Source organism: Dasypus novemcinctus, chromosome 3 (genome assembly GCF_030445035.2).
Source record: "Dasypus novemcinctus isolate mDasNov1 chromosome 3, mDasNov1.1.hap2, whole genome shotgun sequence".
NCBI lineage: Eukaryota > Metazoa > Chordata > Mammalia > Cingulata > Dasypodidae > Dasypus > Dasypus novemcinctus.
In genome coordinates, this window is record NC_080675.1 from 104,086,161 (window position 1) to 104,098,847 (window position 12,687).

At 36.7% G+C, this 12,687-nt stretch overlaps 1 protein-coding gene across 3 annotated transcripts in view; it reads right to left on the reverse strand.

Moving 5' to 3' along the window:
- The window catches only part of RYR3 (ryanodine receptor 3), a 506,364-nt gene that overhangs the window by 220,937 nt on the left and 272,740 nt on the right, over window positions 1–12,687 (reverse strand). For all 3 annotated transcript variants that reach the window (XM_071214091.1, XM_058293854.2, XM_071214090.1), the window contains exon 19: window positions 9,809–10,001. In XM_071214091.1, coding sequence (XP_071070192.1) covers window positions 9,809–10,001 — 193 coding nt within the window. The remainder of the gene's footprint in view (window positions 1–9,808; window positions 10,002–12,687) is intronic.

Consider the following 12,687-nt stretch of genomic DNA (forward strand, 5'->3'; position numbering starts at 1 on the left):
ACTGACAAAGTTTCTCTAGCTTAGATTCTTGACAAGTTGATTTTTCAACCCTAGTAAAGTTTTACTGTCAAGGGTTTCCATTTGCCAGAATCTCAGATAATATTCATGTTTAATTTCTATATATTCTATTTGCTTACACGAGTGCACTCATAAATACGCATGTGTATATATACAAATACACACACACATCTGTCTCTAAATCCAAAGGTAGGGTATCATTTCCAGAGAATAATTTTTTTGAGCCTTCACAAGTCTGATATCTTTATTACTATTCTTAGCATTTTCCTTTACACTTAATTCATGGTTTGGTTCTATACACAATTCTAGCTGAAAATTATTTTCCCTCAGAATTTTGAAGCCATTTTTCCATTTCTTCTAATCTCCAGTGTTGGTGCTGAGTATCCCAATGATATTCTGATTTTTTTTATCTTCTGAGATCAACCATTTTTTTCTGTTTGGAAAAAAAAATATGTATGAACTTAATTTTGTCTACATAGTATTCTGATTTCTTCTTAATCATGTTTTGGGGTAGGTCTTCCTGTTTTTTGTTTTTTTTTTTATTTATTTTTTATTTATTTCTCTCCCCTTCCAAACCCGCCCCTTCCCCCCTCCCCCCCACCCAGTTGTCTGCTCTCTGTGTCCATTCGCTGTGTTCTTCTGTGTCCACTTGGATTCTTGTCAGCAGCACCAGGAATCTGTGCCTCTTTTTGTTGCATCATCTTGCTGCATCAGCTCTCTGTGTAGCGCCACTCCTAGGCAGGCTGCACTTTTTTTGTGTGGGGCAGCTCTCCTTATGGGGAACACCCCTTGCGTGTGGGGCTCCCCTAGGTGGGGGACACCCCTGTGTGGGACAGCACTCCTTGTGTGCATCAGCACTGCACGTGGGCCAGCTCACCACATGGGCCAGGAGGCCCTGGGTTTGAACCCTGGACCTCCCATGTGGTAGGTGGATGCTCTATCAGTTGAGCCAAATCTACTTCCCTCCTATTTTTTTTTAACAAATTTTATTGTATATATTAATAAAACATAAATCCCTCCAATCTGTACAATCAATGGTATTTGGTATAATCACATAATTGTGCATTCATCACTTCAATCATTATTAGAGCATTTTTATCATTCCAATAATAATAATAAAAAACAGACAAAAAAAAAGTCATCACCTCTCAATCTCTCTGCTTCCTCTGTCATACATAGTTGTTATTGTTTCTCTTTCTCCGGTTTATTTGTATTTGTTTTGTAAAATCAGTCTTATATATGAAATATTACCCATATTTGTATTTCACATGAGGTTTCATTATGTTATACTATGTTATATAGTCCCATGTAATATTTTTTAACTTTCCTTCAAGGAATATACATGTCCTTAGACTTTCCCTTTCAGCCACTGTCATACCCATAAAATAGCTCTACTAGTTACACACACTGATATACTTTCAACATTTCTATTTATTTCCAAAGATTTACATTCAACCTTTTTACCAATTCTGTATAGATTAACTCTCAGCTTTCCTTCTCCACCCTCATTCTATTTTCTGGTGAGCTATATTCTAATTATTAATTTCATGAATTTATACAATATATTTAGCTCATAATAGTGCAACCATACAGTATTTGTCCTTTTGTGCCTGGCTTGCTTCACTTAACATATGTCCTCCAAGGTTCATCTATTGTTGTCATATGCTTCAGGTCTTCATTTCTTCTTACAGCTGCATAATATTCCATTGTATATATACACTACAATTTGTTTATCTATTCATTGGTTGATGGACACCTGGGTTGTTCCCATCTTTTTGGCAGTCATGAATACTGCTGCTATGAACATGGGTATACAGATGTCTGCTTATGTCACTGCTCTGTTTTTCTGGATACATACCTAGTAGTGGTATTGTTGGGTAACATGGCAAGTCTATACTCAGCTTCCTTAGGAACTGCTAAACAGTCCTCCATATTCACTATACCATTCTACCTTCCCATCAACAGTGAATAAGCATTCTTATCTCTCCACGTCCTCTCCAACACTTACAGTTTTCTGACAATAGGTGTGAAATGCTATCTCTCTGTAGTTCTGGTTTGCATTTCCATAATCACTAGTGATGAACAATTTTTCATGTGTCTTTTCACCATTTGTACTTCTTTGGACAATCATCTATTCAGGTCTTTTGCTCATTTTTTAATTGGGCAGTTTGTCTTTTTATTGTTGAGTTGTATGATCTCTTCATATATCATGGATATTAAGCCCTTTCTGGATATGTGGTTTCCAAATATTTTCTCCCAGTGAGTCAGCTGCCTTTTTCACCCCTTTTCACAAAGTCCTTTGAGGAATAAAAGTGTTTAGTGTTGAGAAGATCCCATTTATCTGTTTTTCTTTTGTTGCTCATGCTTTGGGTATAAGGTTTAAGAAACTACCATCCACCACAAGAACTTGAAGATATTTTCCTATGTTTTCTTCTAGGAGCTTTACGGTTCTAGCTTTTATATTTAGGTTCTTGATCTATTTTTAGTCAACTTTTGTATAAAGTGTGATATAGGATTTCTTTCTTTCTTTTGGATATGTACACTGAATTCTTCCAGCACCATTTGTTGAATAGACTATTCTGGCACAGCTGGGAGTGCTTGATAGCATTGTTAAAAATGTGAGGGTCTCTTTCTGAGTTCTTGATTTGGTTCCATTGGTCAATCTGTCTGTCTTTATGCCAGTGCCATGCTGGGTTTGTTTTTTTCCTATTTATTTATTTATTTCCACAATAGTTAAATAAATTCAGGAAGTGAGAGTCTTCCAACTTGGTTCTTCTTTTTTAAGGTATTTTTGGCTATTTGGGCCCCTTTACCCTTACAGATAAATTTGATAACTGGCTTTTCCATTTCTGAAAAATTGGGATTTTTACTGGGATTGCATGGACTCTGTAAATCGGTATGGGTAGAATTGACATATAAATGTTACTTAGTCTTCCAATCTGTAAACATGGAATATTGTTCCATTTATATAAGTTTTCTCCAGTTTCTTTTAGCAATGGTTTTGTAGTTTTCTGAATACAGGTCCTTTATGTCCTTGATAAAGTTTATTCCTAAATATTTGATTCTTTTAGCTGCTATTATAAATGGAATGTTTTTCTGATTTTCTCCTCAGATTGCTCATCAGTAGTGAATAGAAATGTTATTGATTTTTGCATATTAATCTTGTATCCTACCACTTTGCTGAATTCTATTAATTCTAGTAGCTTTTTGTGGATTTTTCAGGAGGTTCCAGATATAGGATCATATCATCAGTAAACAGTGAAAGTTTTACTTCTTCCTTTCCTATTTGGGTCCCTTTTATTTCTTTGTCTAGCCTAACTGCTCTAGCTAGAACTTCTACCACAATATTGAATAACAGTGGTGACAGTGGATCCCTTGCCTTGTTCCCAATCTCAGTGGGAAAGCTTTCAGTCATTCATCATTGAGTACAATGCTAGCTGTAGGTTTTTCATACATGCATTTTACCATTTGAGAAAGCTTCATTCTATTCCTATCTTTTGGAGTGTTTTTTTTTTTTTCTTCAAGAAAGGATGCTGTATTTTGTCAAATGCCTTTTCTGAATCAATCAAGAGAGTAATGTGATTTTTCTTCAATTTATTTATGTGGTTTTACATTAATTGATTTTCTTGTGTTAAATCACCCTTACATACATGGGATAAAACCGACTTGGTGTGGTATATAATTCTTTTAATGTTCCTTTGGGTTTTGTTTGCAAATATTTTGTTGAGGATTTTTGCCGCTATATTCATTAGAGACATCGGTCTGTAATTTTCTTTTTTCGTTGTATCTTTATTTGGTTTTTGCATTAGGGTGATGTTGGCGTCACAGAATTAGTACGGTAGCATTCCTTTCCTGTTCAATTTTTTGGAAGAGCTTGAGCAAGATTGGTATTAGATTGTCTTTAAATGATTCATAGAATTCACCTGTGAAGTCATCTGGTCCTGGGCTTCTCATCTTTGGGAGGTTTTTGATGACTGTTTCAAACTCTTTACTTGTAATTGGTTTGTTAAGGTCTTCTATTTCTTCTAGGGCCAGCATAGGTTGTTTGCATGTTTCTAGGAATTTGTCCATCTCATTTACATTGTCTAGTTTTTGGTGTAAAGTTGTTCATAGTATCCTCTTATGATTTCTTATTTCTGTGAGGTCACTGGTAATGTACCCCATCTCATTTCTGATTTTTTTAATTTGCATCATCTTTTTACTTTGTCTGTCTCTCTAAGAGTTGATTTTGTTGATCTTCTCAAAGAACTACCTTTTGGTTTGGTTGATCTTTTTTTTTGTTCTTGATTTCATTTATTTCTGCTATGGTCTTTACCATTTCTTTCCTTTGGCTTGCTTTGGGATTAGTTTGTTGTTTTTCCAATTCCTCCAGGTGTGCAGTTAGATCTTCAACTTTAGCTGTCTGCTTTTTTAATGTAAGCATTGAGGGCTATATATTTCTTTCTCACCCCTGCCTTTGCGGTATCCCATGGGTTTTCATATGTTGTGTCCATTTTCATTCATCTCAAGGCATTTACTGAATTTTCTTGCATTTTTTTCCTTCAATCCACTGATTATTTAAGACCGTGTTGTTTCATCTCCAGGTATTTATGAATTTTTCCCTTTTTCATTTGTTATTGATTTCCAGCTTCATTCCACTGTGATCAGAGGAAGTGTTTTGTATAACTTCAATATTTTTAAATTTATTGGGACCTGTCTTATGACCTAACATATGGTCTACCCTGGAGAAGGATCCATGAGTGTTTGAAAAGAATGTATATCTTGCCGTTTGGGGCTGCAATGCTCTTAGATGTCTGTTATGCCAAGTTCATTTATCGTTTTATTCAAGCTCTCTGTTTCTCTTCTGATCAGATATTCGAGCCAATACTGAAAGTGATGTATTGAAGTCTCCAACTATTATTGCAGAGACATCTACTTCTTAGGTGAATAAATGTTTATTGTAGGTATTTCTTCTTGGTGAATTGTCCCTTTTATTAATATAGAATGGCCTTCATCCCTTACAACCATTTTGCATTTAAAATCTATTTTGTCCAATATTAATATCAACACTTTAGCTCTTTTTTGGTTACTATTTGTGTGGAATATTTTTTCCAAACTTTTACTTTCAACCTGGCTGTGTCCTTAAATGTGAGATGAGTCTCTTGCAGGCAGCCTATAGATGGCTCATTTTTTTATCCATTCTATCAGTCTATGTCTTTTGATTTCAGTGTTCAAGCCATTAACATTCAATATTATGATTGTAAAGGCATTACTTATTTCATCCATTTTGTCCTTTGGCTTTCCATTGTCATATCTTACTATTGTCTGCCTTTTCACCCTTTACTTTACCCTTCATAATAATTTTCATTTCTATGCTCTTCTCCAAGTCTCTCATTTTTTCATTTTATTTTATTTTTTAAAGATTTATTTATTTCTCTACCCTTCTCCCCTCCCACCCCAGTTATCTGTTCTTTGTGTCTATTTGCTGTGTGTTCTTCTTTGTCTGCTTCTGTTGTTGTCAGCAGCACGGGAATCTGTGTCTCTTTTTGTTGCGTCATCTTGCTGTGTCAGCTCTGTGTGTGTGCGGCACCATTCCCGGGCAGGCTGTACTTTCTTTCGTGCTGGGCAGTTCTCCTTATGGGGTGCACTCCTTGCATGTGGGGTTCCCCTACGCAGGGACACCCCTGCGTGGCATGGCACTCCTTGTGCGCATCAGCACTGTGCATGGGCCAGCTCCACATGGGTCAAGGACACCCAGGGTTTGAACCATGGACCTCCCGTGTGGTAGACGGATGCCATAACCACTGGGCCAAGTCTGCTTCCCACATTTTTTCATTTTAGGCTGTAGCACTCCTTTTAGTATCTCTTGTGATTCTAGTCTTTTGGTAACATACTGTCAGTTTTTGTTTGTGAAGACGTTAAACTATCACTTCTGAAGGACAATTTTTCTGGATACTGAATTCTTGGCTGGAAGTTTTTCTCTTTCAGTACTGTAAATATATCATACCACTTTCTTCTCACCTTCGTGATTTCTGATGAGAGATCAGCACTTAATCTTATTGAGGTTCCCTTGTGATACTTTGCTTATCTCTTGTTGCTTTAAGAATCTTCCCTTTATCTCTGATATTTGTCATTCTGCATGGTAGGTGTCTCAGAGTAGGTCTATTTAGATTTATTCTATTTCAGGTACATTGTCCTTCTTTCATATTGTTATTTATGTCTTCCATAATGTTTGGGAAATTATCAGTCATTATTTCCTCAAATACTCTTCCTACTGTTTCCATTTTTTTCTCCTTCTGGGACATTGATAGTACGTTTGTGTCTTTTGTATTATCATTCAATTCCTTGAGACCTTGTTCCATTTTTCCATTCTTTCCTCTTTCTGTTTTTCTGTCTTTTCCTGTTCCTTAATATGGGCTTGTAATTTTTTGCTGATGTCTAGGCATCTGAATACATTGGTGAATTCACTTTGATGGTCTATTTCTCACTCTTGCCTAGTATTTTTTTCCACAGCTCTTTGATTTTTAGTTCAACGTATTCTATGTCTTTAAAGTTTCCCAGCTTAAGTTATCAAAATTAGGTCATGGACTCACTCTCAGGGATGGGGCTAAAGAGAGAAGTAAAATCAATCTTTCTCCTTGTAAGTTCCAGGCCAGACAGCAGACAGTGCTCATCGGTGAACCTTTCCATGGAGGTGCTTCTGTCAACCTCTGCTTTCCTGTGCTTCTGGTCTGACCAGGGCCATGATTCGAAGGGGGCTCTGCTGGCTCCATTCACTGAAGAAAATCCCTCTGATTTACCCTTCATCTTCCCTTGTAACAACTGACAGGGAAGAAGACATCTGTTCCCCTCTCAGTAGGTTACAGTGAGCCAAGGTTTTACCCGAGCTTAATATCTTGGGGGGTGTATGAGCCATTACTGGCCACTGTGGGAGCTTGGCAACTCATGTTTGTTGTTTCAGGTTGTTCATCTCTTTGTCCCTCATCCTCCTGGGAGTTGTGCAGCACTGTCCTGGTTTGCTAACCCCCAAAGCAGGAGCCCTGGAAAGCTTTAGGCCCTTTCTATGTTGCTTTCATGAGACAGTTGATCCCTGCCTGTTTACTCTGACACCATCTTCCTGGAATTCCCCCAGAGAATAATTCTTTATCCCTAAACAGTTTAATTGATTGAAAAAAAAATTTTTTTTTAATCCCGTTTTGTAAATACATAAACATGTCTTGGTTTACCAAAGCACATTAGTGCTAATGGCTATCACAGTGATTTCACTCTGGAAACTCCATCATTTGGACACTTGGTCCTCTGAGATGGCTTCTTTGTGACCCAGCTCTAAGTCCTGCTTCACAAAAACTGTGTCACTACCAACTCTCTTCCTTCCATGGTCTTTTTCAATGGCTTATACGAAAACTAGCATGATATGACCGTGTTGGCTCATCTCCCCTGCTCACTTAACTGTGATCCCATTAAAAAACAGTGATGGAGAACGGCTTAGAACATTTTGGGAAAGAACACTAATAGTGGGATCTTGCCTTACAGATGTTAAAATATATTGCAAGGTTAAAATAATTAGAACAGCATTGAACTGGTGCAAGGAAAGAGGGGCAGAGCAATGGACAGAATAGTTGGCTGGATTATGTTTAAAACAAGAATGCATAGTGCATGCCCAATTTAATATAAAAATATTTATATGTACAGGTGAAAAGTTAACATGATAATCTCTGAGTGGTATGCTTAAGAGTTCCTTGGTATTTTCTTTGACTTGCTATGGTTTGGAGCTATGTACCCCAGAAAAATATGTTCTTAAACTTAATCCATTCCTGTGAACCTATTTTAAACAGGACCTTTTGATGAGGTTACTTCAGTTAAGGTGTGGTCCACCTCATTCCGGATGGGCCTAAATCCTATTACTGGAGTCCGTTATAAGCAGAATGAAACTCAGACAGATAAAGAGAAACACAGAGGGAGCAGCCAGAGGCTGAAAGTCAATGGAACCTGGGAGAAAATGGGAAGGCCAGGAGAGGCCACCATGTGCACTGCCATGGGACAGAGGAGCCCAGGATCAAGGATCACCAGCCACCAGCCCCAGAACACCAGTCTACAGGAAAGAAGCATTATCTTGCTGGAAACCTGACTTTGAACTTCTCCTAACCTCAAAACCATGGGCTCATAAGTTCCCATTGTTTAAGTCAACCTATTTGCTCTAAGAATGAGGAAACTAAAACACTTGCATTATTTTTGTAAAAGGGAAAAACAAAACAATAGAAAGAAAGCAAAAGTAAAAAAGTAAGTCACTGAGGAAAAAATTTTGACAGAAGCCTAACAGCTTTAACATATAATATTGTTTCCAAACAAATAAAAATTAATATTAGAAAAGCTGAGAACATAAAATTGACAAAAATATTAGATTGAATAAACATACAAAAATATTTCACAATATTGGGAATCAAAGAAATAGAAAATAAAAACTTTAAGATATAATTTTCTCAAATTGGCAAAAATTAAAAACAACTAGTAACAATAGAAGTTAATGGGGCACTATCTGGTTGGACAGTTCTATATATTGCTTTAATGGTTACTACTGGCCCACATCCTTTGTCTGATATTGTTGGAACAGATATGTTTCAGACTCCAGAATTCTTCAGATTTTAAAGAAGAAATAAGGTTATAGGTACTGTATATTAAACAGGGTGATGGGCAATACCCCATAACCAAATACATTAATATTCTGTACTTAATTATATAAATATTCACAGGAAATAGAATAAATGAAAGACTTAAAAGAGCCTCACATCTGTTAACATTAGTTTTTGTCACAAAATGAGTTCAGGTCAGATTTTGTGCTAAATTAATTATAAAAAATGCATGGTTTTCAAAGCTTTTGAGATTTTAGAATTCTTGATAGGGAATTATTTTGTTTTGTTTTGCTTTGAATTTTTTTATTAGAGAAGTTGTGGGTTTAAAAACAATCAGTAGAGTGGGTATAGCTCAGTGGTTGAGTACCTGCTTCACATGTATGAGGTTCCAGGTTCAATCCCCAGTATCTCCTGGGGTGGGGAAAGGTGGGGGGAAGAGAAAACAATCATGCATAAAATATAGGATTCCCATACACAGCCCTATTATTAACACCCTGCATTGGTGTGGAACATTTGTTATAATCGATGATAGCACATTTTTGTTATTGTACTATTGAAGAGGAATTAGCGCCTTACACATTCTTCCTTAAAATCAATGTGGCCACCTGATTATAAAGATGGACTTTTAAAAGTTCATATCCTTTGACCTACATCTAGGAAGAAGTAATGGGGAGGATTACTTAATGTCTGGGGAAAAGACTCATGACTTATGGCTGAATGAAAATTAATCAAGATATAAAACTTCATATTCAGTGTGATGCCAATTTTTAAAAATATATGTATAGACACATTTGTCAAAAAAAATGAAGAAAATACATCAAAATATCAATACAGGTTATAGCTAAATTTCAGGAACACATGATTTTTATCATGTTGATTGTAACTATATCTTAAATTTTATAATAAGCATGTACTTTTATAATTATTCTATATACAGTACTTATTTATCTTAATATTTATCTGAGTACATTATATAATGCCAGCAAGAGATAAATGTCTGGCAAATATTTATGGAACGAATGGCTCTGGATTGCTCTCCATCCTTCAGTATAACTTTCCTGGGGAAGTCTGACTTGTGGTGCTAGAGCCCTGAAGGAGATTCTCATGCTCCTCAGTTCAGACAGAAGGTGGGGAGGGGTGGGGTAATGGCTACTCTCCGTGAACTCACAGCCATAACTTACTTGACACCTGCTGAAAAGCTCACCGCAGGGAAGAAGAGCCCATCTGTGTTGAAGTTCTCAAACATCCCCTGTACAGGCTGCCCGTTGATGCGGAAGGAGATGCTGGGGACTCCGAGGTCGAGGCAGCAGCTGACCACGTCATCGGATTTCAGGAGGTGCTGGTTGACGGAGGCCACGGCTCTGGGTATCCGGCCTGGTGGGCAAAGGTCAGTAAGGAGGAGTGTGGGACTCCAGAGGGACTCGCCAGGCTGGAGGGGCACACTGAGAAATGATACTCTAGGGAGCTGGGAGCTAGAGGAAATGCTCACAGGCCCCCCATGAGAGGCTGGCTAGGTATGATGGGCACACAGGAGGTCTGCGTATGCTACTGCATTTGAAATACAGCTTTGCTTTCCCTGTGTGAGAAGAGCACTGAGAAATGATTTCCTAAGTGCTGGCGAGTGGGAAGACACCATGCCTGAGATGAGGTGAGTCTCACGGGAAAGTATAAAGCTGTCACGAGAACAAAGAATTCAACCTACTCAATGTGCGCTCAGACTCTGGCTGGTGCTTGAAGTAATGGACAAATTGTCTTTGCTAGGTGTAGGTTCTCTGAAGTATATGTGTTTAAGTATTTATAGGTGCCCAAGAAGTTGTTTTCCCCTTAACTTACTCTAAAAGATACAGCCACTGTAGCATTTGATACAGAAGCCATCAAAGGGAAGAACAAAGATCACCTAACCATTCAACTGGGCAGCTTATTTTTTGCTTTGATTTTAAGAATTCTACTGTTTCAGAGAGGCAGGGAAACACATTGTTAGTTATATACTGTATTGGTGATTTTTACACAACTCTTTCATAATATGATTTGTCATTTCCTGACCTAACTTAAAGTAGTGAGAAAATCACTTTTCTGCTTTTGTATCTCACACTACCCAATTCTGAACATTCTAAAAATAAATTATTGTAATCACTCCATCTATCCCCCTACAGGTTTGTAGTTCTAAATTTGGAGGCAAGCTGCAAAGGGGCAGAAGTCAGGTATTAAAATAGGATTTCAGGCCAAAAAAATTTTATAAAGAAATAAATCTTTTATGCTGAGAAAAAAATCTACCTCAATAAAAACATTTAAAAATAATCATCATTAACATTTTGATGTAAATACTTCTGGTTTTCCATATATATGTGTACCTATATATACCTTTCATCTATATCTGAGATTATTGTAGGTGTTATAATTTTTTTCCATTCATCATACTGCAAATGTTTTAATGTATAATATCATGTATATTTTTAGAAACTGAATTTTTAAACATCTTTGTAATACATCATCAAAAAAGTATTTTTTGAAAATCCCCCTCTAATGGATATGTGGGTTATTTACAAATTTTGTACATATATCTTCATGTAATATTTCCAATCTCAGCTTAGAAATATTTAATATTTTTAGTGCTTACTGCTATTCTAATAATGGAGTCTAAAACTAGGTGGTGGATTTTTAAAATAGTGAAACTGCTATAGTCTTAATAAAAGATTATTATTTTGGGTCACTGATAAAGCCATATTGTATTCCCTCTCATTCTTCTATAAACAATAATTAGGATGCCGTCCATTGCAAAAACTGTGCTTGAGGACCAGGGATCAAAGACAGCAGATCCAATCCTTAAGAAGTTCACAATCTGGTGTGAAATGAGCACTCAAATAAATTATTTCAGTACAGAATAGTATTGGAATGCAGGGGAACACTAGATGCCCGAAGAGAGAGGAGGAGGAGCCACATCTGCCTGGAAGCATGAGACAAGCTGATACTGGCTGAACGTAAAGTCTACTAGACAAATGAGAAAGCAACAAGCAGTACAGATAGAAAGCATAGCTTATGCAAAAGGAGTATATGGCATATTTGCATAATACCTAGTGTTTAGTAAGGCTGGAACTTCGGGATCAGATGGGGCTTCATGAGAGAGAGGAGGTAGAAGAATAAAGTTGGACAGGAATGTAGAACATGGACTACCTGAACTTCAGGAGTACAATAGCATGTAATACATTCAATGTATATAGGCAAATTAGTCTGGGGTAGCCTCGGGCTCTGTTTTTGCAACTTTGATACTGTCCTTCACTGATAAAAATGAAAATAAGTTCTTCATTGCTGGGTCTATACTCAAAAACATATTAAAAATTTTTTTGTCTATTTTTTCTAAAAGATAAATAGATCACACAAAACATTATGTTAAAAAACATAAGAGGTAAAAATACATTAAAAAAAAAAAAAACCCAAACTAAGTCAAGCCTGAAGGGCATGCTGGTTTGACATGTCAAATTTCTCCATTTGGAGAATGAGTGCTCCCAGCTCATTGTCTGGAGTTTAGATATCCCAAAACCCAGAACTTTTTTCTTCCTAACATTATTCAAGTCTGTTATGAATAATATGATATTCAAACTCAGCAAAGCTTGCTATAATTGCCTCACTTTTAAAGATTGTCTTATCTTCCCATTCTTATTTAAAATGTTTCTGTTTTCATTTGTTTGACTTCTGGAAAAGATCACTCTAGTCCTTGAAACAAATCCCAAGAGATTTCTGTGAACGTGAAAAAAAAAGAAACAGGAAATAACTGAAATGTATAGTTGGACAAATACCTTTTAAAGCATCCAGATTCTCATTGGATAAAAACACAAAGTATATCTTTACCTATCTGAGAATCATATAAACTAGGACAAAACTGACAGTGTTGAATTTTTTCTCCAGCACTGTCTTCCCATCCTCTCAGAGTTCCCTGTTGGTTTCTGTGCTGGCCTGAGCTTCACTAGTAATGATCAAGAAGAGCTTTCATGGGGGAGGCTCTTCATCTACAGTAGATCTTTGATGCCATCAGCAGCTCAGATCTTGACTTTATTTAGCCTTT